The 25,350-nt window shown below is 43.2% G+C and overlaps 2 protein-coding genes across 2 annotated transcripts; both read left to right on the top strand.

The window, feature by feature from the left end:
• Positions 1 to 13,730, top strand: LOC134617446 (divergent protein kinase domain 1A-like). Its single transcript, XM_063462691.1, has 7 exons — positions 1 to 149; positions 268 to 562; positions 8,682 to 8,816; positions 8,949 to 9,056; positions 10,541 to 10,717; positions 10,809 to 10,940; positions 11,030 to 13,730. Exons 2-7 carry the CDS (start codon positions 509 to 511, stop codon positions 11,708 to 11,710), a joined length of 1,287 nt encoding a protein of 428 aa, XP_063318761.1. The 5' UTR covers positions 1 to 149; positions 268 to 508; the 3' UTR covers positions 11,711 to 13,730.
• Positions 12,610 to 25,338, top strand: LOC134617271 (divergent protein kinase domain 1A-like). Its single transcript, XM_063462479.1, has 4 exons — positions 12,610 to 12,702; positions 22,190 to 22,366; positions 22,458 to 22,589; positions 22,679 to 25,338. Exons 1-4 carry the CDS (start codon positions 12,610 to 12,612, stop codon positions 23,357 to 23,359), a joined length of 1,083 nt encoding a protein of 360 aa, XP_063318549.1. The 3' UTR covers positions 23,360 to 25,338.
• The last annotated feature ends 12 nt before the right edge of the window (positions 25,339 to 25,350 follow it).

Raw genomic sequence — 25,350 nt, 5'->3', positions numbered from 1 at the left:
TAGCGTCTCCGCAATAAAAACCTTTATTTTGAAGGAGGAAGAGGATGTTTGTCTTCCCCCTCCTTGCTGGCTTGACCCGCTTGTACCTCCGGAGTTTCGCAAACACGCAATATTGACTCGCCGTTATCTGCGGAGGGGACCTGGCTTCGGTGAGTGGGCTTGGACAGCAGTTTTGGTCAAATTAGTTGATCACGTGTAAACTTAAAAAAAGGACATCTTATTGGTAGAGTTTGCGCCTGCGCTCTGAACCTGCGTTTTTTTCCCCAGCTTCAACTATGTTGCTTTGGTTGGAATTCAGCAGCTGCTGCAAAGAGAGCCCAGGCGCAGGCAAAGTGTGCCGTCAGAGCGACTCACGCCGTCAACACAAACCGACAATCTGAGCTTAAAATCGGATAACCTGTAATAATTTCCCTGTGCCCGTCGTTTGATGCTGAACACGCTTTCTCCCATGGGTTTTTGGATGATCCCCCACAGCCAGGTCCACGTCTTGAGATGATCTATTTTTGTGATGGCGAAGGGTCTGTTTCCACGGGCCTGGGTGAAAAAGTCTTTTTACTTTCAGGTAAGATTGCTACCCAGGATCTGTTGTGTGAAGCGTATTGCAGTTTAAAATGAGGTGATGCTGTGGGGTTGTTTGAGCTCGCCGTGGTGCCACATCACACTGACAGCTGGCAGTAAACGGGTACCTTCTCTTGCTGCTCAGTGTGGGCGACATCAAAATACCTGATGAATGCAAAATGCAAAATACCTGATGAATGCGAGCCTGCTCTAGAAACAATAGGATCGTTTCCCTGGCACTGCTTTGTTTTTGACTGTAAAGATGCCAGGGCTTCCACTCAGTCTTTTCCTTGCCTTCAGCAGTGCAAGGGCAGCAGTAATTCCTTTGGGCTGGGTAATAAGGGTTGAACCTTCTGATTTGAGGAGCAGCTGCCAGCAACTTCTCCCAATACAGTAAGGAGCTTATGCAAGAGGAAGAGAGTACAGGGCTGCATTTGCTCTTAAAAAGGGTAGAATGCTGTTGCATTACAACATACACAACCGTCAGTTTAATGCAGTCTACTGAAAGCTGAAACATGTTGAGCTCAGAGTGTTGGCAAGCTCAGCTCATTTCATCTGGCTATAACCAGTAACCAATTACAGTAAACAAGTGTCTCCTGTAGGCCCATGGTTTAATTCAATGAGATCAGTTGCTACTAAGCAACATGTCATCCTGTACCTGGCGTTGTTTTTTTGAGGCCTGAGAGGACATCAATCCTAGAAGAAAAAAATGATTTTGCATGTGTTTTCACAGTATATTGTGCATGCAGTGTGCACATTTTGCACAACAATTAGGCAAATGTGTTCTGTTTGTGGTCTACTCAAATCAGTTTCTCCCCGTGTTCATGTATCTCAAACAAAAGGTCAGTGCAAAATGCAAACGGGCTCACCAATTTTGAGAAAAAGCCTCTCTAAGAACTTTCTAGGAAACCTGTATGCTCATAAAGCCACCACGGCAAAATGTGTTCCTTATTGTCTTCCAGGTAGCAAGCTTACAGGGCAGGTTTCAGCAAAGTCATCACAGTTTACTGCAGAGCCGACATATATATGTCTCCTGGACCGAACTGTGCTGTCAGAAATTAAATAGCTCAGATGTCAAAGCCTGCTACATTTAAAAACCAGTTTAGTAAGACTTCACTGAGCATGTAAAGACACGTTTTCAATCAGGGATTATTAGCCACCTTCAGTGCGTCACGCGGGATTAGAGGCAAAAACTGACAAGGAGAGCCACCTCCGTCCTGAGACGCTCTGTGGATTTCAGGTGGGATGAAATGACAGTGGCCATCACCGCAAATCCCTCTACATGATATGGGCCTTTTGTCTGGGTAACTGAGACCATCTGTTGACAGACACTGACCCTAAAGCTTGCACTATGGATTTTGTGCTTTGTCACTTAGCTCAGTCGTGCATAGGTCATTCAGCTCTCAGCACTTAGTCATTTTATTTGACTTATCTTGTTTTGTTTATTTTATTGATTTATACCTTGAGGCTGCTATACAACTGCAAAACATGTGGAGTCTCTGTCCCTGTCTTTGTGATTAGTAATATAGTAATAAACATCTTTTTGACTCTTTTTAACCCTCATACGTGGCATCAGTTAGGTTTATGCATTGTTTTCCTAGTTAAGACATTTAGTACATATCAGGTTTCATTGCAGAGGAGACACTGTAAGGGACCACAGGGTTTGATGAAGGATTAAGCTCTGTCCTGCTCAGCTTTCACACACCCCACAGACAGTTCACAGGCACGCATGACTCAAAGTCACTTGCTTGTCATGACCATGGAGGGCTGGGCTGTATCCAACCTTTAATTTCCATGTGTACACATAGGAAATGTTAATTCCCTTTGCAGAGAGCCTTTACACATGCCAAGGCATTCAGATGTGATAGCAGTGTTCACTCTTTATCCTTATCTCCATCTCTTTCGTGGAGGCCAACTGTCTATTTAGTCATCTCTTCAGGGCACACAGTGTTTAAAAGCAAAGCGGTCGTGCAGAGGAGACATCTGTCCTGCTCTATTAAAAAGCAGCTGCTAAAGCTCAAATAAACTCCTGCTGTTGTCAGTAACAGATTGATGAAATGCACCAAATAGAGAGACAGGTAATTTGTTATTTTCCCGTACCCTAACCTTCTTGTAAAAGTATTTCGTGAAATGCCTCAAATCTCAAAAGAATACAAATTAAGAGTAATTTGACCCTCTTTCTGTGTGTCAGTGCGGATCAGACGCTTTAATGTCTCCCACAGAGTGTATAAACCCATAACAGAGAGTTCTTCTGCTCTGTTTACACACTACAGTAATCACAGCACATGAAAGATAAAAAGGCTTTTGACTTGGTGCCTGCCACACTGCCAGGGTATTTTGCTGGGATTTGGAAACAGTGCTAAAGCTGAATGAGAGGCACGCCAAGCTGCCAAAACACACACGGCATAACCAGTTCCTGCCATGCAATCAAAGAGAGAAGCAAAATTACTTTATCCTCCCAAGTGCAGTTACAGTCCTCGGAGGAAAAACTAACTGCAGTTTTGTTTGGGTAAAAGTCGAGGAGTGTGGCCGACGGAGGCAGTCTGACCTAAATTCTTTTCACTGCTCCACTCTGCCTTCCAACAGTCCTCTTTGCTTTATCTTTTTGCTTGCTTTTATTTAATTATTCTCTTAGTCTGTGTGCTGCCGAGAGGATCATTTCATTAACTGACTTCAGCTGTTGCTCCAAAGCAACATCAAGACCTCACAGAAGTGTCCTGTAACTTCTAATCGTAAAGTTTTCACAGTTCTAGTTCGAGACTCTTTGATAAGGCCGCAGACTTTTCTGCCATAGAAGAGATGGTGAAATGTGTAACTGTGTTGTGTGGATTGCCATGATAGTTGGCTTAGCAACCTTTGGCCACACTGACCAAAGAACAAATTAACGAATTATTGACACAAAAACTTCACGTTCCCCCTCCCAGGGACTTTTGCAATCCTCTGAAATCAGCACCACAAAATCAGTATTTACCTGCTGTAAGGAGTCCATAAGCCTCAGCTGTATTTTGTGTGGGGTTTTTTCTTAGCAAATGTTTGCATGTTGGCATACTAAACTAGGATTTCAAACAAGGTAAAAGTTATAGCTGCTAATCATTGCCATGTTATCGTTTTTATTGTTGCATGCTAAAGTTACACTTTAACTCAAAGCACCACTCTTTATAAGTGCAGCCTCGCAGAGATGCAAATATAACACCTGTATAGGTTGGTAATGAAGCAAATAGTTACTTTCTGTATGTACAGCTGGACTATATGACTAATTTGGCATTTAACTTGATCTTTCTTCCTGTTTTCAACAACTGCAGCTGTTTTTGTTTCTGATTTGGTTAATTTCAGTTCAGTTTTTTATTCCATTAGAGGTGAAAATCACCAGATACCACGTGATACAATATCATCACCATGCTTCACACGATACAATATTATTATTATATTTATCTAGGTTGCCAAACTATGCCCTCAAAGTTAAACTTTGTCAGTGTCCGTTTTATCACAATAAGATTGGCAAGCATACCAATACTCACTAAAACCAGCCATAATTATTGTGAGATAGTCTATGATTGAAAGGGACCAAGTTGGCAATTAAGTGCAATCTATTACTAATAATACATCAATTAACTGTGATAAATCCTTTAAAATCACATATCTGTTGAAGTCTACATAGACTCAAATTCATTTTTAAAAGAAATTCACATTACATTTGCATTCAGCAACCTTCCTGTTCTATAGAAATATAACCAGCCCACAAGCAGCCAGCTGACTCAAGTCCTATTGAATTGTGTTTACTGACAAAGACTCATTCAGACAGATTGGCAACATGTTGCCAGTCTGTCTACATTTATAAATCAGACAGCAATATTTTGCAGTGAGGCTGCAGCTGTTTGCAGAAAAGTTGCTTCCTATCTGGCAACCTGTGCAATCGCTCTGCAATTAAAAGTGGTTGTGAGTGTGCAACACCCACGAGCTCTGAGCGACCATATCATCACCACAAGTTCCAATCGGTCACAGAATGTGAAAAAAATATTTTTTTATGGATCTAAGGAAGTTGTTACATTTTTAGTCCTTGACCGAGCCATTAGCTAGCTCTGAATTAGGAGGTAGTTTTGTGAAGCTAAGTGTGTCCAATGTTGGACTTTCACTTGAGCTGATTTAATGTAAGTTTGTTTGGCTAATCTCAGGATGGTCGTGCATGAGATGAGCCTTCTTCTTTGGAGTACTCCCTGTGTATTTTGATTTATTTAGTAAAATATTGATTTCTGGTGTTCATGTATTGGTACAATAGTTTTTATGTTCATTGTGGAGAAAGCTGCCTCACAGCTGTATGTGGAGCCAAACATGGTCATGATGTACAGGGCTATTTTCCTCAGATTTGGGAAAGCTGTCTCAGAGACCATTTGGAGCCAGAAAGTGGCAGGTTCAGTTCTTCCTAACTGCTCTTTCAGGGCCACATCTGCTTGGAGATCAACCAGTTGCATTTGAAGAGGCCCAGCATTTGCCCACTTGAAGTCCTGTGTGACTTCCTTTGAGAACTCTCTGACATCAGTGATGAGAAATAGGTTCTTTATGAACATGGTGAGCTGCTGTCCAAAGCTGAAGCTATCAAAACGTTTGCTGAAGTTTTCAATCAGCTTATCAACAAAGTCAACAAAAGAGGACACATCTCTCTGTCCCTGAACCTGTTCCTTTACTGTTGGGAAGTGTGCATAGTCTCCTTGCAGGTCTTCTTTGAACACTTCAAGTTTCCTCTGAAAGGAGCGGACAGCTGTCATCAGTTCACAAATTGAATTGTCCTTCCCCTGCAGCTTCAAATTCAGTTCATTCAGGTGTGAAGTGATATCAACCAAAAAGGCCACAATATCCATGTTTTTCCCATCATTTAAAAATAGAGAAAAGTTTGTTGCTTTCTGACTTTCCAGCTCTTCCAAGAAAGCTGCTACTTCACTTCTGATGGACCAAAATCGCTCCAATGCCCTGCCTTTGCTGAGCCATCTCACATTGTTGTGAAGCAGAAGATCATCAGCGTGTGCATCAACTTCTCTGAGAAATTCCCTGAGCATGCGATGCTGACAAGAAGATGCCCTGAGAAAATTTATCATTTTCATCATTGTTTTCATCACCTCAGCATTCTCATCTGACAGGGTGGAGCATAAGACAGACTGATGAATAATGCAATGGTAAGAGATTAGCTCAGGATTGTCCTCTTTCATTCTTGCTACAGCTCCTTTCTCTCTCCCCATCATAGCAGGGGCTCCATCTGTGGTTATTGAAACCTCTTGCTTTGGCTCTTTTCCTCGCTTTGTTAACATTTCCTTAATGGCCAGGTAAATATCCTCTCCTCTTGTAGTGCTGTGAAGGGAAGTTACACCTAACAGGTCTTCACAGAACTCTTTCTTATCATTGTTGAAGAACCTTAAATAAACTAACAGCTGAGCATTGTCAGACACATCAGTGGACTCATCTACAGCCAAGCCTACACATGGTGTCTTATGAATAGCTTCTTCCAGCTGGGACAGCACATCCTGAGCTAATATTTCACTTCTCTTTGTGGCTGTTGATGCTGACATAGGTATTTGCTTTATTTTGTCACAAAGCTCTTCTTTTTGTTTACCTTCAAGTAATGTTTCTGCTACTGCACTCATGCACTCTTTGACAACACCTGCATCTGCAAAGGGCTTTTTGTGTTGACCTAAAATCCAAGCAACTCTGAGGGAACATTCATGAGCACGTTGTTGGGCGGTGAAAGAACTGGTTAAGATCCTTGTGGATTGATCATATTGGGCTCTGAGACTGCTAATTTTCTGGGACCTGAGTTCAGACTTGGGTGGGTATGATTGTTCAAAGGCTTTGTGCTTTGTCTCATAGTGGCGTTTGACATTGCCACTTTTAATCAGTGCCACGGTTTCTGAACATATGAGACACACTGGTTTGCTGCTTGCGGCCGGAAGAATGAACATATATGCGTCGGTCCATTCAGTCTTGAAAGTTCTATTTTCGGTGTCTACTTTTCTCTTTTTTGACAGCGCCATAGTTGTTTTACCTCTTGTGACTCCCACTCACGTCTTGTCTCACTGTATTGTTAATCGTCTCGCTTGTCATTCGCCTCTCACCGTCTCTTTCCTCTGTCTGTCTGTGTCTGCACTCAGCGTTGCGATCGCCTTGAATGCGCAGATGTGATTGGCTAAGTAGTGTCACGTGGGTGGCTTAACTCACACACAATTGGTTTTTATGTTCCCTGGTCTAATACAATGTAACGTTACCGCTTAAAATTGAATCGCCTCGTTAGAGCTGGGCGATATAAGATTTTTTCATATCACGATATGTTTTTTTCATTTCAGGCGATAACGATATATATCACGATAAAAGCCAAATAACTATATTTGTAAGATTTAAATGTGCCGTTGCTCACAAGTAAAATGTGAAATAATCAGCAGCTTGTCTTGATTTAAATATTTATTTCCCATAATAAGTTCAACAGGGTAGATGTACTTAAGGAACATGAGACTTTTTCAGATAAATAAAGGCAAATATTGCAAACTACACAAAAGGCAGCCGCTAAAGCGTTTAAGTTTCAAAATAGAACAAACAAAACAAACTACTAAATTGTCAATTCCACTTAGAAACAAAATATTAATTCTAAAAATAAATCTTGTTTGTTTTACAGAAGAACAGACACAATTGATTAACTTTTGTCAATATCAAATAAACTGAGAACTAAAAGGAAATTCTCAATCTCTCCTTGTTGTATAGCTTTCTGAACTTTCTGAATCCTTTATCATCCCCAACTGAAAATAGTTGTGGATGATTACTATACCTTTCTAATGTGACGTTGTTGTCCCTGGCTCTCTTTCTCTCTCTCTCCCTCCTGCTCTGTTACTGTGCTACTGCGAGTGTAACTACCGCCCCTCCCACCTCTTCCCAGCGCAAAGCACAAGGCTCGCGTGCGGAGTGAAGCGGAAAAAAAGTGCGAGAGAGAGGGTGAGAGAAAGAAAGAAAAAAACCCACGGCTCGCGATAAGGAGCCGGCTCGCGTCGTTCACGTCAAAAATCCGGCTCTTTCGTTCGCGACCGACACATCACTACGAAACACACTCATTTCCTCCATTACCAGCGGCTGGCTGCTTCCCGAACCACACATGCGCGGCTCGGCACTTGTGCAGTACGTAACAAGTAACGTGACGTGACGCTGCGGCTGTGATTGGTTCGCCTCTGCGCTACTTAATTTGGATTGGCTGTTCTTCTTTTCTTTCTTTTTTTAAGAGAGAGATGAGGTCTATCGCAATAGTTTAATTTTTCTATTGAGAAAAAGTTATTTTGCAATACATATCGTTATCGTTTTAGCGCCCAGCTCTACGCCCCGTCAAAATTAAATATAATTTAATATTTTGTTAACTATAGGTCTGGGTCCATATAGGATGGCGACTGGGTCCGGACTCGGACCCTGGTCCGCCTGTTAGTGACCCCTGCTCTAGCTCTTCTGATTATTTGTGATGAAAATGTATTTGTCGCTGTAAATGTTTATTAACAGGTGAAGGAAAATGACACAAATAGTTACTGACTTTTCTAATATCAGGTTGTTTTAAAATAAGCTGTTTGTAGATTTTTTTTTGTAGTGCAGTTTTCTTCAGAAGTTTCAGTCTGCCTGATTTTTATCACGATGGAAAATAACTGCATTAACTTTAACCGTGTCACAGAAATAACAGGACGTCTGCTCAAAGGGGCATTGTAAGACATGTGATGTGTGCATCCTGTGACTCAAGCAGTAAGCTGTTACCAGCCACAACTAAAATGCTATGTCGCGCTGAAAGAATGGGACTCCCAACTCTAAAAAACATTTTCTGGCTTAATGAGCTATTGTTGCACCTAGCAATAAACCACACAACCAGTACCTTGTTACTGGACAAGGTACTGGTTGGTACTGGTGAGACTCCCCAACTCTCACTACAATAACCTTTTATGTGATCAAAGCTGTTTGATTAGATCAAAAACATAGTTGTCTAACATGTTAATCCAGGTAATCCCAATACAAAGAAATGCAGGTTCATAACAAAATGAACTGCCGGGACCTAGGTACTGTAGAGTTTCCAGATCTGGATCCATCAGCGCAGTTTTGTTTCAACTCTCCACTCACAGGCTCGGATCTCCTTTGTGCGGGTGAACTACCTGTTCCTGACATGGCTGACTGTGCTGGTGGGGAGCTGGGTGTTCTATGTGCAATACTCCGCCTACACAGAGCTGTGCAGAGGACACGAGTGCAAGAATGCCATTGTGAGTGACTGCAGTAGTTTAGAAGAGACCATGGTTTGAAAATTGCAAGAACTCGTCTCAGAAATCTTTGTGGCTATTAAGAAAATATCACCTGCGTTAGAGTAATAATTGTGTTCCTCTTTTTTGTTAAAGTGTGATAAATACAGGAGGGGGATCATCGATGGGTCTGCTTGCAGCAGTCTGTGCGACAAGGAAACACTGTACATGGGCAGGTGTCTGTCAACACTGCCAAACAACCAGGTAGGCGACCACTGTAATTTCCATTTAGATTACTGTGTGTAAAATCTCACTGGTAGATGTCAATCGATGACTTCTGTTTTCTTACCACACCCAGTTCAAATGAACAAACCTAGCTGGTTGCTGTAGGACAAACAGGTTTTAGTCAGCCAAGAGAAACAAATACGTCAAATTTAGACTCTACTCCATAACTGCCGCCATGGGCCGTCATGTTTCTTCCACTGTTTCTGTATATAAACATTTTTCTAAACACTGTTAGAAAACCAACAGATAATAATGAATCATTAATAAAAAATTGATAAAAAAATTTGCAGTATTTTTTACGTTTTTACTCTCCATGTCACCTCAAAAACTCAGGACGTTCATTTGTAGTGAGTGTAGGTTGTCGGCCCCCTGTTTACCACAGCAAGCAGTCAATAGGCTAGCGGCCCACCTGTATTTACTTTGGAGGAGGCTATAAAACGTTGTGACAAGAGTCCAATACAGTCGATACAGTGGAGTTAACTTTTGACCGATGACAATGATACCGAGTCAACTTGTTGAGGATATCCTGGACTTTTTGTCAGTAAGCACAGATGTCATTGCCACTGTTAGCCTCTGTCAGCTTCTATTAGCCTCTGTTAGCTCACCTAGTAACTATTTTTCTTGCAGGGTATTTTTTACTTTTTTTTTCTTTTGTGGAACATTTTCTCTACAGCCATTTTTTATACATAGAAACATTTAAAGAATTTGCAATTGTAGCTATTTTTTAGATTCATTAGCTCTGTAGAATCTTCTTGATGCATTCTCAATCATCCAGGTAAGTAAATCTCCAAAAGTTGATTCTGTTCATCTGGACGTAGCGTTTTCAGTGGAAGAAACGTTTCGTCACTCATCCAAGTGACTTCTTCAGTCTCAGCTGACTGCAGGTTTCCCCAATCTTATAAACAGTACATTTGCATAATGACTGAAACTAGTACCACTGAAGGAACAATGGGCTGGGAGGTCAGTTCCTTCATCATAATTATGCAAATTCTCATGACCACTGATCAATGGCCATGAGTACCATTCACAGAGAGTTGGGGAATGGCTGCAATCACAGCATTGTAAGATGGCGAAGGATGTACCCTTACCCTTACGTGAAAAGGGAAAGACCATCTCTGAATCAAGGAGGGGGCCTAAGGGTGCATCTTTCGCCATCTTACAATGCTGTGATTGCAGCCATTCCCCAACTCTCTGTGAATGGTACTCATGGCCTTACAATGATAAGATTGGGGAAGCCTGCAGTGAGCTGAGACTGAAGAAGTCACTTGGATGAAGACGAAACGTTTCTCCCACTGAAAATGCTACATCCAGATGAACAGAATCAACTTTTGGAGAGCTCTGTAGAATATTAAAGAATTTATTTTTTCTGAGAGTTACATGAAAAGTTTATTCTTATATGAGTTCTCATTAGCAAAGGATAAAGGTGAGTGATCGGTCAATTATCCCATTCTGCTTTTCATTAGGTATACACAGGAAGCTGGGGAGACCACGATGGGATCATCCACTGTAAGCTGGGGGAGGTTGTGCACTATGAGCTGGGTGAGGAACCAGAGCCACGGAGGGAAACCCCAGTGTTTGACAAGCCTACGAGAGGCACCTCAGTGGAGAAGTTTAAAGAGATGGTCTTTAATCACCTCAAGGTAAAAGAGGTCAAGTCATAAAAGTTCAGATGAAACTAAATCTGTAATGGACTAAAGCCTGAAACAGCTTCTCTCATTCTCTATCCACCAGTCCAAGCTTGGAGAACAGGCGAACCTTGCTAGCCTCGTCAGCCAAATCCTCTCTGTCGCCGATGGCAACAGGGATGGACGGGTGTCACTGCCAGAAGCCCGCTCTACATGGGCCCTCCTGCAAATGGATGAGGTATCATAAGTTCATAATAATATAATTAACAGTGGAGAACAGTTTTCTGAGGCTTGATGTTAAGGCAGTTTTGTGCTCTGTTCTTTGAGGTGCTGCTGGGCCTGCTGCTCCAGGACAAAGGACACACTCCTCGTCTCATCGGCTACTGCGGGGATCTCTACATGACGGAGCGTGTTCCCTATGGACCCCTGTACGGTTTATCTCTGCCTTGGCCTCTTGTTTCATGGGTTCCTAGTGGTTTGCAGCGCTCCATGGACCAGTGGTTCACCCCCTCCTGGCCTCGCAAAGCTAAGATCTCCATGGGCCTGCTGGAGCTCGTGGAGGACATCTTTCACGGCACCTACGGGAGCTTTCTGATCTGCGACCTCGCTGCGGCACACTTTGGTTACACTGACCGCCATGAGCTCCGTCTGACTAACACCCAAGCAGTGGTTTCCGAGGAGGAGTTCAGGCGCACCATGCGAGCACTGAAGTGCGAAACAGATGCCGACTGCATTTACGGGGCAGACTGCCAGACATCCTGCGATTTTTCAGAGAGGCGATGCAGGGAGGAGCCATTCAGGCCAAACTTGGCGAAGGCTTGCGAAGCGCTGAAGGACTACCTCCTGCGGGGGGCGCCGTCAGAGATGAGAGAGGAGCTCGAGAGGCAGCTGTACGCCTGCATGGCTCTCAAAGGTAATGCTGGACAGATGAACATGGAGCACTCGCTTATCCTCAACAACCTGAAAGCCCTGCTGTGGAAACAGATCTCACACACCAAGGACTCGTGACAAGGAGGGGAAGTCACTCTGAAGGAGGAAATGGGTATAAAATAGGCTGTGATGTAAGAGTAGCAAACTTACTAAAGTCATTTTTAACTAACACTTAGGAACGGTCACACATATGGATGAAGCTGGAGGCCGGAAAAACTTATTTTAAATGATTAAATGACTGCATGTTACCGTCAGTCACGCTCATAGAAACACACATTGTGTATTGTATTGTTCACTACAGTGGAATGTCATGATAGCACTGCTGGAAAAAAAAATACTTGTAGTTTTTACTGAAAGTCTCAAAAGCCGAGAGATTGAATTGCTGTTTTTGCCACAAAAATCATGCTGATGAGTGCGCACTACGCTGGTAAAATAATGATTGTAAAATCAATGAACATCAATACCACAATTTCATATTAAAACCTAGAACTTGAGGGAGTTTAGGATAAGGGTGGACTTTTAACAAAGGATTTAAACTGACCTAAAAACCCAAACTGTGCTGTAGTGTCTAAAGAGTTTTCACATATTACTACTCATTCGGTGGACGATCAGTACTTCCAGAAATATAACTAAATCTACACAGAAGCAAAAATAAATCATAGTTCTTATGTGCGTTATCATGAAAGAATGTGTCACCAAGTGCAACAGTGCATGCGTTTCATACAATTGTCAAAAAGACACCGGATGTCCTTCTTGACGCAATCCTACAGGGATTTGTGTCGATCTTTCACTCGTTAGCCAAATGTGCAAAGCATTATACTGTGGAGCTACTAATTGCAGTAGAACTGTAAGTGTTAGGAAACTGAGGAGACCAGCGCAGATGCTGTGATTTTATACACCAGATGTTTTAAATGGGTGACAGGTCTTGAATCCATGCAGGTTAGTTCTATGTACCCAGCTGTTTAAATGCACATAGAATGGAGTTTGGCGTCATCTCAGATAAGCAAGGCCTTTGTAGGGAAAACCTGGGAATAATGTTCAGCATTAATGGTGCCTTCACAGATGTGCAGGTTACCCATGCCATTTGGATTTATACCCACATACTATCATAAATGCTGATTTTACTTTTTTTTTTAATAGTATACTGATAATAAGTAGTACGGTACGATTCAGTACTACCTCAGTAAGTTGTTGAACACAGAGATTTCTCTAGATTCCCCCCAACCTTTAATGTTTGTCCTAAAGAAGCTACTTTTGGATTTTCCCTTATTCACCAGGGCTCACCACAGTGGGGCAGCACAATTGATTCAACAGGTTTTGTGGGGGTTTTTTAATTGCAGGTTGTTGATTTTGGTCCTCCAAACACAATCTAAAGGTTTAGCGATACATTCCAAGTCTTTACTTGGTGCTGGATTTTTAAAAATGTCACTCATCTGCATGATAGACTGAGACAGTATCCTGTGTGGCCGATGTGAAGGTATCCACAGAAGTCTGGCTGTCTTATCAATGTGCATCTCCCAACTGTTACCCTTGTGAAGTCACTGCTGCATCACTGACCCACCCAAAAAACTATTAATGTATTTAATTTGTGAATGTTTGCCGTTTGTATTTTCCATTGAAAAGAGCATTTGTGGTAATGTACGGCATTATTTATGGATTTTCACATCACAGTGCCATGCTGGTCTTTTTCATGAATGTTTACAGTTTGTGCAGAATATAAAATCTTGTGCTCACGTGTCATGCTGTGCAAAAGGTTTTCCATGACTCGTCACATGTTACTGAAATGAACTTACTACACCTGGATGTGTTAAGCCACTACAACGCAGATCAGACTGCTGCTGAGTTCGGAAACTGTTTAAAAAAATGTTTACTTAGAAATGAAAAGAAAAAAAAAACAGCATGATTTTGCACAATTAAAATGCATACCACTGCACTGTTTCCTGTTGAGTATTTCAGTCCTGTCAGTTAACAGACACCAGTGTGGTTCAAACATGATCACAGATGAGTAGTTACGAGTGTAACTTGAGGGAAAGGAGCAACTCATAATACTCGTGACACAGGACAGAGACGGCGTGAGTTTGAAATAAATTTATTTGTCTGCAATGTGAGCTGTATTTTCTCTGCAGAGGCCCTAACCGTCCCCTGCTTCTTTTTTTTTTTTTTTTTTTTTTTTTTTTTAAAAACCTGTCCCGTTTGGTTCTTTTGCCATCAGAATTATTGTCTAAAGGCGAAGAAAGATGCCCAACGGATTTACTTTACCAAATGGACCATCCCAGCCTTGCCGTAATGGTCCATTTGATTTACCTTTTATTGTTTATTTTATTTTATTTTTTTTTTTTACTTGCTAGATACGGGACAGGGGAAAAGAAAAGGGAGAAAGAAAGAGGGGGGAAAAAACAAAACAAACAAAAAAAAAAAAAACAGCGGAGAACAGGGACGGGGATAAAGGGCAAAAAACAAAAACCAACAAAATAAGCAGACAAAAAATACATATATCGATCACCTGGATCACCTGTTGAGAAAGAAAAAAGAAAACAAGCAGAAGAAAACGAGAGTAATAGAATAAACAACATCACAATGATATATGGGAATATAACACTACAAACTTAATATTAAACATTATTGTGCAGCACGTAAGATCGACAGCGCACAGTGTGCTTTGAGGTAGGAGCCAAAAAGGGTGTAGTTTGTGTGTGTGATCACCTGTGTGTACACCTGTGAGCATGAGCGCGCTTGTATTTAAAAGGTTCCTTAATGTAATGATCTGCTAGAGGGTGTGGGGGGCCACAGTCCCATCCTCCAGGGCATGAAGCAGGTATGGAGGAGATCAAAACTCCAGACATCCAGAGGCCCCCAGAACACAAGAGACCAAGGAAGACCAACAGAGGGGCAGCCGCGCCACTGTCCCAGAAAGAGCTGAGGAGAGTCCCAGATGAGGGATCACTCAGCAGCCGCGGAGCAGAAGCCAGGGGGGGTTGCAGTGACGTGCCCGTGAGCTCCGCCGGCAGCCAGCTGTGCCTGAGTGACCGAGCCCCAGGCCGAGAGGCCGAGGGCACCCCACCCCCGAAGTGGCCCGAGCGAGCCCCAGGTTCCAGGCCCCGATAAGCAGCCACCAAGGAGTGAGCCGGTGTGTACCCGGACGCCCACCCCCGGACACAAAGAACCACCAACGCATCGATGTCTGAGGGCGTCTGCCACCGGCAGGGGAAGTGGTGGGGGGAGATAGGCCTCCAAACCTTGGAGGGCCTGAGATGTCCCCAGAGAGGTGGCGTCTGATACCCAACCTGACATATAGACACAGACATACAGGCACACTCAAATACAAACATCCATTCCCACCCTCATGCTCTCATAGGCAATTACTCCACACTCAACCAACGTGGAGACAGACATAAAGAGACGCTGTACACACAATCACACTCCCCAAGCGTACTCTAAGAACCGGGTCTAGGTACCCTTGCCCCTGGAGGGGGAAACTGCACCCAGACCCAGGTGGTGTTACCCTTTTCCCTGCAGTGGGGAGAAGCAGACTGCCCCGACTCCGCAGCAGCAGGGAGGCCCCACACCCCAGACCCCAGTCGGACGGCCAACTCCTCCTCCTAGCCCCCCCGCTCCAGCAGGCCGCAGAGACCGGGGGTGTGAGAAGACTCCAAACCTCCCTCTACCCGCTCATATGTAGTGTTGATGTATATGTGTTCTAAGGTGCAATTAAAACCCAGGAGGGCATGGAGCTACCTGCCAGAGAGCAGCAGGTAAGCGCATAGCCCCTCCTGATAGCCCTCAATGTCTACGTGTATTTAAAATTGAGAGGTGGGCAACGACGCCAGGGGTGAGGTGTACACCCTGATGGTAATTTGGAGTCCGTGTTGTGAGCCCACCCCCAAGATCCTATATGTATGTGTTATGAGAGTGTGAGTAATGTGAATGTCTAAGTTGTGAGATAAAACTGAGGCAGAGGCAGCCAGAAGGGGACAGAGGGGGGGGATGCCTCCTCTGCACCCTGGTGACACACCCCTACCCCAAGGCCCTGCATGTGTGGGTGATTGTGGTGGAGCGGGAAGAGGGAGGCAGCTGGAGATGGGGAGGGAAGAAAGAGAGGGGCAAGTGACCCCTCCCTGGGGCCAGCTCCCCCGCTGACCCCAGTAGGCACCCCCATGCTCTGCAACCCGCCAGGGAAAGGGGGCCCAGGCCCATCCGGACCAGGGCCCAGTGCAGCAGCACCGCCCGGCCCCACAGAGCCCGGGACAGCCCACCCGACCCCACTACAGAGAAAACTGCACCCACCCCATCATCCACTCATCTTCCAGACTACACAAGACAATAGACGCCCAGGCTGAGATCTTCCTCCACCTCTCCTATATCTCCCCCTCCTGCAGAGAGAATTCCTGAGGAGAGGAAAGCTCCTGCAAGATGTGACAACCTCCCCCACCAGTTGAAGAGTCCCCCAGGTGGCTCGATGCACTGGCGGCGCCCTGCGCCAGGACTGGGCCCCCATATACCCACCCGCCCACAACCCCAGCAACACACCAACCAGGACCCGAGCCCCCGAGGCCCGGCCAGGGCCCCAGCCCAGAGACGGAGTGCCCCCAGAACCTCACGCCCGTCCCGGACCCACCCAGGGGCAGCTAGGCTACCAGGTCAGTAACCCACGTCCGTCAGCACAGACCCTCCCCTAGCCCCGCTGCACGCAGCCACGAGGAAACCGTCACCTAAGAGCCAACAGAGCCCTTAATTGGCCATGACCGCTACCCCGGGTTGAGCCCCCCAAGGAAGATGCTCCTGGGGAACCCCCCGACGCCCTAAGCCTGTCCCTACCCCCACACCAATCACAACAGTAAAGGTGGGACCAAACTATGACCCCCCACCCCCACTAGGTGATGGAGCTGATCAAAGGAGCCCAGAGCAATTGATCTGATGTGGTGGCAGAGGCTGTATCAAGACTAATGTAATCTAATAGATAATTTCTATACTGGTTAGAATTAAGATTATTTTTATTTTTCCAGTTCATGAGGACTGTTTTCTTGGCTATGCATAGGGCAGTGAAAACCATGTGGGCTATATTCTTTTCTGAAGTGACATTATCTAAGCTGCCCAACAAACACACTAAAGGAGAAGTTGGAATGTTACATTTCAGACACTTTGATAAGTCTTCACATATCTCACGCCAAAACTTCTGAACTGGTGGACAGAACCAAAGAGCGTGGATATAATTGTCCAGTGAATTGGTTTGGCAGTGTGAGCAGTTGTTGGTAGACGTAAAGCCCATCTTGAACATCCGATGACCTGTATAGTGCACTCTATGTAGTATTTTGTATTGAATTAATTGAAGACTGGGATTTCTAATTAGATGAAAGGTTTTTAAGCAAATCTGAGACCAGAAGTTTTGGTCTAAGTTAACTGATAAATCCGCTTCCCATTTTGCAATAGGAAGTGATATTGATTCATCTATTTTAGAAAGCATTCTGTATATTTTGGATAGTAATTTGGGGGTTTTAAGAGTAAGAAATTGAACCACACTTGGTGGTGTTTGTAGTTCAACTTGACCCGGTTTAAATTTCTTTTTTACTATGGATTTAATTTGTTGATATTCTAAAAATCTTTTCTTGTTGATCCCATATTTTGTAACTAGTCTGTCAAATGAAATAAATTCTGTTCCTTCTAGTATATGTTCTAAATATTTGATTCCTTTACCACTCCAATCTGAAAAGTTTATCATATTATTGTTTTGTAATATGTCAGGGTTGTTCCAGATAGGTGTACGTTTGCATGGGATTAATGAAGACTCTGTCAACTTCAGAAACTCCCACCATGCTGTCAGAGAGGAGCTAATGTTGACGCTTTTGAAGCATTCATGTCGTTGAATGTTTGAGCTGATAAATGGTAGATCTGAAATCTCTAGATTATTGCAAAGTGCTTGTTCTACATCTAGCCAAGGTTCATCTAAGAGGGTATGTTTTAGCCATCCTGAGATAAATTGGAGCCTGTTGGCTAAGAAGTAGTGCTGAAAGTTAGGTAGTTCTAATCCTCCTTTATCCTTGGTCTTTTGTAGTGTTTTTAAGCTTATACGTGGGGGCTTATTTTTCCAAAGGAATTTGGACATATATGAATCTAGAGATCTGAACCAATCTTGTGGCGGTTTAGTTGGGATCATTGAGAATAAATAATTTATTTTTGGTAAGACCATCAGTTTTATAGCGGCAACCCTTCCCATGAGTGATATGGGTAGACATTTCCACCTAGCCAGATCGCCTTCTACTTTCTTTAAAAGTGGGATATAGTTTAATTTAGTTAGATCTGCAAGCTTGGGAGAAACATTAATACCTAAATATTTTATATTTCCCGATTGCAGTGGAGTAGAAGAGGAATTATGGAAGGAGCAATTAATCGGAAGGACTGTAGATTTTGACCAGTTAATTGAGTAATCTGATATTCTTGCAAAAGAGTTTATCAATTCAATCACCCCAGAGATATTGGTTTGTGAATTTTGGAGAAAGAGTAGCACATCATCCGCATAAAGGCTGATTTTATGTTCCACGTTCTTGCATTTTATGCCCTTAATTACTGAATTCTGTCTAATTGCTGCTGCTAGTGGTTCAATAAAAATTGCAAACAGTGAAGGGGAGAGTGGGCATCCCTGCCTGGTGCCCCTCAGGAGATAGAAGCTGGAGGATGTCTGGTCATTTGTTCTGACACAAGCTGTTGGGGAATTATATAATATTTTTAACCAGCTGATGAAAGAAGATCCAAAACCAAATTTGTGTAAAGTTGCAAATAGAAATTTCCAGTTAACTCTGTCAAACGCTTTTTCTGCATCTAAAGAAAATATTGTAGTTTCAAGGTTTTTACTGTATGAGTAGTCTATCAAATTAAGTAATCTACGTGTATTTGTTGATGAGTGCCTACCTTTTATGAAACCAGTTTGGTCAGGATGAATTAAGAGGGGGGTTATTTTCTCTAGTCTCTTCGAGAGAGCTTTGCAGATTATTTTAAGGTCTACATTTATAAGGGATATTGGACGATAGCTTGAGGGATATACAGGGTCTTTGCCTGGTTTTAGCAGGAGATTAATGTTTGCAGAATTCATATTTGATGGGAGTCTGCCATTTTCTTTGATTTCCAACAGCGTTCTATAAAAAATTGGGGCTAAAGTCGTCCAGAATTCTTTGTAGAATTCTGCAGGAAAGCCGTCTGGACCTGGAGCCTTATTATTGGGCATACTTATCAGGGCTTCCTGGAGTTCACCTGGTGTCAGTGGCGAATCCAATGCCATTGCTTGAGAGTCTAATAATTTTGGGAGAGTTATGTTGTCTAAAAACTGATCAATTTCCTTTTTAGATGGGTTTATTTGTGGTGAATACAACGTTTTATAGAAATCCCTGAAAATGTTGTTTATTTGTTTCGGTTCATATATTGTGTTCCCAGATGAATCTTGAACAGCACATATAGTTGTTTTTTCTTTATTTATTTTTAGCTGGTTTGCTAGAAATTGACCGGATTTATTACCATGTTCATAATTTTGTAAGCGTAGTCTTTGTACTAAGAATTTTGTTTTTTTATCAATTATCTCATTTAATTCTAGTTTTGTTTTGCGTATTTTGTTCAATGTTTCCTGATCTTGGTCGGACGCATAGGCTTCTTCTAGTGATTTGATGGTTTTTTCTAATTCCTGGATATTTTTGTTTTCTTTTTTCTTTTTATGTGATGAGAAAGAAATTATTTTACCTCTCATCACAGCTTTCCCTGCTTCCCATAGAACAGAAGCTGATGTTCCGGGAGTGTCATTAAAGTCTAAATATGAAGTCCACTCTTTTTTAAAATATTTAATAAAGTCTTCATCTTTAAGCAGTGATGTATTAAATCTCCAGTTTTTACTAGGCGTAGTATTATTCTTGTGCATTAGTGTTAAAGATACAGGAGCATGATCGCTGACAGCTATAGGGTGAATCTCAGTGTCTGAAATGTCCCTCAGCAGTGAGCTGCTGACCAAAAAATAATCCAGACGAGAGTAGGAGTGATGGACATGTGAGAAAAAAGTATATTCCTTACTGGTGGGGTGAAGGGAGCGCCATGCATCGCAAAGACCAAAGTCGCTCATATACTGTTTGATTATATTTATGGACTGCCAATTACGCTGAGTTCCTGCTGTATTGAGCCTATCCATTTCTTCATTTAGTCCAAGGTTGAGGTCGCCTCCAAGAACAAGTGTGCCATCTAAGTGTTCGGAGAGTGCACTGAAAAAACCATGAAAGAATGAGGGATCATCAACATTTGGACCATATACACTTACAATACATAGCTTTTTATCAAGTATAGATAGTTTAATGATTAAGAATCTGCCCTCTGGATCTATAACTGTATCGAGTACTGTGAAATTAATTTTTTTATGGATTAAAATTGCTACTCCCCTTTGTCTAGAATTATAACAAGCTGAGAACACATTAGGAAACTCAGATGTTTTAAGTTCATTCAAACCTCTAAGAGGTCTGTGGGTCTCTTGTAAAAGGACAACATCTGCCTGTAGTTTTTTGAGTTGGTTAAATATTTTTAACCTCTTTTCTCTGGAGCCAGCTCCATTTACATTCCATGTAACGAATCTTAGTGCACCCATAGATGTCTGTGTATAACTAGGGGTGTGCGCTGTGTGTGTCGCTTAGACAGGTGGAGAGAATACATCACTTGTTCGTAAATAAAAAGAGGGGGAGAGAGAAAAAATGTGTGGTGAGATGCTCCCTGAGTCTGACTATGTGTGTGCATATTTACTAATATGAGTACGCTTGGTTTAAGTGTGTGTATCCTATACGACTGTGTGCGCTGTCTGATGTAAATGTGCTGCCGTTGAGCGCATGGCTGTGCGTGATCGTGCTGTGCGTATGTGTCCAAATAAAGGATGTTGTTTGTGGATGAGTGTGGAAGCAGGTGATCGAAGCAGTGAAAGAAAGAAAAAAGAAAGAAAGAAACCAAGGACAAGGGTGAGCAGCATAAAAACAAGAGGGGGAAAAAAGAGAACAAAAAACGAGAAGAAAAAAAAAAAAAAAAATCCGGAAACATTCCGATCAAACCATTGACGGAGAGTGACGGTGTTAATTCTGCTATGAAATCACACCTAAGATGTGATTTGATACTAGTAAGTTAAACAGATGTTAATGCAAGTTAGTGTGAGTGGGTGGGGAAAGGGTGTAGCGGATTCTTATCTGGTGTGAAGTTAATACAGCCACGGAGTGATGTCGGGGTCGCGGTGGAGCTGTCCGTCCACGTACAGCCGGTCCACAGCGATGACAGCGCGGGAGCCCTTCTGGATAAAGCTGCGTCGGATTGGGAAGAGGACCCTGCGTCGTTCCAGGATCTCTTTGGGGAACTGGTCGTTCACGCTGAAGTCCGTTCCTTTTAATTCCCTGCCGCGGCTTTTCACCTGTTCCTTTTGTTTGTAGTGGCCGAATTTGGCCACGATAGGACGTGGTCTCCCGGCCGCAGCCCGAATGGGGCCGAGGCGATGCACCCTATCAAAGACGATGTTCTTCACCGTGTCCTCCGGCAGCTTCAGGTGGGTTTTGATGAAGCTTTTTACCGTGGCCTCCGCGTCCTCTCCAGCGGCTTCTGGAATACCAGAAAATACCAGATTATCACGCATGCTACGAGCTTGTAAATCTATAAATGTTTCTTTTATTTTTTTATTTTCTCTATTTAGCTGAGTAACATTGTCTGTGAGACATTTCACCGACTCCCTTAGCGTGGCATTTTCAGCAGCGAGCGTTTCCACCTGCTGCTGGCTGAACTCCAGGGACTCTCGCAAGGATTTAAATTCCCGGTGAAGAATCTCCACCAAGGACAGCCTTGCATCGAAACTGGACAGTCGTTGGTCGATTGACTCCAGTATGTCGACAATATCTTTGCCGGCTGGCGATGTTGTGCCGGGGGAATCTGCCGGGCGAAGTCTTTTCGACGACGGCGTGTCAGGTTTGGCCGGGGAAGATGCACTCTGAGCCTTCTTCATCACGAGATCCTGGAAGTACTGATCAATGTAATCTTGGAGAGCCTCTAAACTCTCCCCGTTGTTCTCCAGGGTGTTGGAGATGATTTAGACAAATGTTGTTAGTTATAAGACAATTGATAAGTGTATTTGGTTATACTGAAGCTTAAAGGAATTTATTCAAATCTAAACTACCATTCGCTTTAATTTTCCGCCAAAATCTCCGGCGTCTGACGTCAGTTACAACATGAGTCGCTTACCTTGTCCGTCACTTCCGTCACTCACTCAATGCTGTGATTGCAGCCATTCCCCAACTCTCTGTGAATGGTACTCATGGCCTTACAATGATAAGATTGGGGAAGCCTGCAGTGAGCTGAGACTGAAGAAGTCACTTGGATGAAGACGAAACGTTTCTCCCACTGAAAATGCTACATCCAGATGAACAGAATCAACTTTTGGAGAGCTCTGTAGAATATTAAAGAATTTATTTTTTCTGAGAGTTACATGAAAAGTTTATTCTTATATGAGTTCTCATTAGCAAAGGATAAAGGTGAGTGATCGGTCAATTATCCCATTCTGCTTTTCATTAGGTATACACAGGAAGCTGGGGAGACCACGATGGGATCATCCACTGTAAGCTGGGGGAGGTTGTGCACTATGAGCTGGGTGAGGAACCAGAGCCACGGAGGGAAACCCCAGTGTTTGACAAGCCTACGAGAGGCACCTCAGTGGAGAAGTTTAAAGAGATGGTCTTTAATCACCTCAAGGTAAAAGAGGTCAAGTCATAAAAGTTCAGATGAAACTAAATCTGTAATGGACTAAAGCCTGAAACAGCTTCTCTCATTCTCTATCCACCAGTCCAAGCTTGGAGAACAGGCGAACCTTGCTAGCCTCGTCAGCCAAATCCTCTCTGTCGCCGATGGCAACAGGGATGGACGGGTGTCACTGCCAGAAGCCCGCTCTACATGGGCCCTCCTGCAAATGGATGAGGTATCATAAGTTCATAATAATATAATTAACAGTGGAGAACAGTTTTCTGAGGCTTGATGTTAAGGCAGTTTTGTGCTCTGTTCTTTGAGGTGCTGCTGGGCCTGCTGCTCCAGGACAAAGGACACACTCCTCGTCTCATCGGCTACTGCGGGGATCTCTACATGACGGAGCGTGTTCCCTATGGACCCCTGTACGGTTTATCTCTGCCTTGGCCTCTTGTTTCATGGGTTCCTAGTGGTTTGCAGCGCTCCATGGACCAGTGGTTCACCCCCTCCTGGCCTCGCAAAGCTAAGATCTCCATGGGCCTGCTGGAGCTCGTGGAGGACATCTTTCACGGCACCTACGGGAGCTTTCTGATCTGCGACCTCGCTGCGGCACACTTTGGTTACACTGACCGCCATGAGCTCCGTCTGACTAACACCCAAGCAGTGGTTTCCGAGGAGGAGTTCAGGCGCACCATGCGAGCACTGAAGTGCGAAACAGATGCCGACTGCATTTACGGGGCAGACTGCCAGACATCCTGCGATTTGTCAGAGAGGCGATGCAGGGAGGAGCCATTCAGGCCAAACTTGGCGAAGGCTTGCGAAGCGCTGAAGGACTACCTCCTGCGGGGGGCGCCGTCAGAGATGAGAGAGGAGCTCGAGAGGCAGCTGTACGCCTGCATGGCTCTCAAAGGTAATGCTGGACAGATGAACATGGAGCACTCGCTTATCCTCAACAACCTGAAAGCCCTGCTGTGGAAACAGATCTCACACACCAAGGACTCGTGACAAGGAGGGGAAGTCACTCTGAAGGAGGAAATGGGTATAAAATAGGCTGTGATGTAAGAGTAGCAAACTTACTAAAGTCATTTTTAACTAACACTTAGGAACGGTCACACATATGGATGAAGCTGGAGGCCGGAAAAACTTATTTTAAATGATTAAATGACTGCATGTTACCGTCAGTCACGCTCATAGAAACACACATTGTGTATTGTATTGTTCACTACAGTGGAATGTCATGATAGCACTGCTGGAAAAAAAAATACTTGTAGTTTTTACTGAAAGTCTCAAAAGCCGAGAGATTGAATTGCTGTTTTTGCCACAAAAATCATGCTGATGAGTGCGCACTACGCTGGTAAAATAATGATTGTAAAATCAATGAACATCAATACCACAATTTCATATTAAAACCTAGAACTTGAGGGAGTTTAGGATAAGGGTGGACTTTTAACAAAGGATTTAAACTGACCTAAAAACCCAAACTGTGCTGTAGTGTCTAAAGAGTTTTCACATATTACTACTCATTCGGTGGACGATCAGTACTTCCAGAAATATAACTAAATCTACACAGAAGCAAAAATAAATCATAGTTCTTATGTGCGTTATCATGAAAGAATGTGTCACCAAGTGCAACAGTGCATGCGTTTCATACAATTGTCAAAAAGACACCGGATGTCCTTCTTGACGCAATCCTACAGGGATTTGTGTCGATCTTTCACTCGTTAGCCAAATGTGCAAAGCATTATACTGTGGAGCTACTAATTGCAGTAGAACTGTAAGTGTTAGGAAACTGAGGAGACCAGCGCAGATGCTGTGATTTTATACACCAGATGTTTTAAATGGGTGACAGGTCTTGAATCCATGCAGGTTAGTTCTATGTACCCAGCTGTTTAAATGCACATAGAATGGAGTTTGGCGTCATCTCAGATAAGCAAGGCCTTTGTAGGGAAAACCTGGGAATAATGTTCAGCATTAATGGTGCCTTCACAGATGTGCAGGTTACCCATGCCATTTGGATTTATACCCACATACTATCATAAATGCTGATTTTACTTTTTTTTTTAATAGTATACTGATAATAAGTAGTACGGTACGATTCAGTACTACCTCAGTAAGTTGTTGAACACAGAGATTTCTCTAGATTCCCCCCAACCTTTAATGTTTGTCCTAAAGAAGCTACTTTTGGATTTTCCCTTATTCACCAGGGCTCACCACAGTGGGGCAGCACAATTGATTCAACAGGTTTTGTGGGGGTTTTTTAATTGCAGGTTGTTGATTTTGGTCCTCCAAACACAATCTAAAGGTTTAGCGATACATTCCAAGTCTTTACTTGGTGCTGGATTTTTAAAAATGTCACTCATCTGCATGATAGACTGAGACAGTATCCTGTGTGGCCGATGTGAAGGTATCCACAGAAGTCTGGCTGTCTTATCAATGTGCATCTCCCAACTGTTACCCTTGTGAAGTCACTGCTGCATCACTGACCCACCCAAAAAACTATTAATGTATTTAATTTGTGAATGTTTGCCGTTTGTATTTTCCATTGAAAAGAGCATTTGTGGTAATGTACGGCATTATTTATGGATTTTCACATCACAGTGCCATGCTGGTCTTTTTCATGAATGTTTACAGTTTGTGCAGAATATAAAATCTTGTGCTCACGTGTCATGCTGTGCAAAAGGTTTTCCATGACTCGTCACATGTTACTGAAATGAACTTACTACACCTGGATGTGTTAAGCCACTACAACGCAGATCAGACTGCTGCTGAGTTCGGAAACTGTTTAAAAAAATGTTTACTTAGAAATGAAAAGAAAAAAAAAACAGCATGATTTTGCACAATTAAAATGCATACCACTGCACTGTTTCCTGTTGAGTATTTCAGTCCTGTCAGTTAACAGACACCAGTGTGGTTCAAACATGATCACAGATGAGTAGTTACGAGTGTAACTTGAGGGAAAGGAGCAACTCATAATACTCGTGACACAGGACAGAGAC

Source organism: Pelmatolapia mariae, linkage group LG18, assembly GCF_036321145.2.
Source record: "Pelmatolapia mariae isolate MD_Pm_ZW linkage group LG18, Pm_UMD_F_2, whole genome shotgun sequence".
Lineage (NCBI taxonomy): Eukaryota > Metazoa > Chordata > Actinopteri > Cichliformes > Cichlidae > Pelmatolapia > Pelmatolapia mariae.
This window is presented reverse-complemented; position numbering and strand designations above follow the sequence as displayed.

Bases quoted from the DNA above. Each gene is read 5' to 3' on its own strand.
- LOC134617446 (XM_063462691.1), top strand. From the start codon at position 509: ATGGCGAAGGGTCTGTTTCCACGGGCCTGGGTGAAAAAGTCTTTTTAC. The intron at 563-8,681 runs GTAAGATTGCTA...CTCCACTCACAG, and splicing joins AAAAGTCTTTTTACTTTCAG to GCTCGGATCTCCTTTGTGCG. The intron at 8,817-8,948 runs GTGAGTGACTGC...TTTTTGTTAAAG, and splicing joins ACGAGTGCAAGAATGCCATT to TGTGATAAATACAGGAGGGG.
- LOC134617271 (XM_063462479.1), top strand. From the start codon at position 12,610: ATGGAGTTTGGCGTCATCTCAGATAAGCAAGGCCTTTGTAGGGAAAAC. The intron at 22,367-22,457 runs GTAAAAGAGGTC...TCTATCCACCAG, and splicing joins TGGTCTTTAATCACCTCAAG to TCCAAGCTTGGAGAACAGGC. The intron at 22,590-22,678 runs GTATCATAAGTT...CTGTTCTTTGAG, and splicing joins CCCTCCTGCAAATGGATGAG to GTGCTGCTGGGCCTGCTGCT.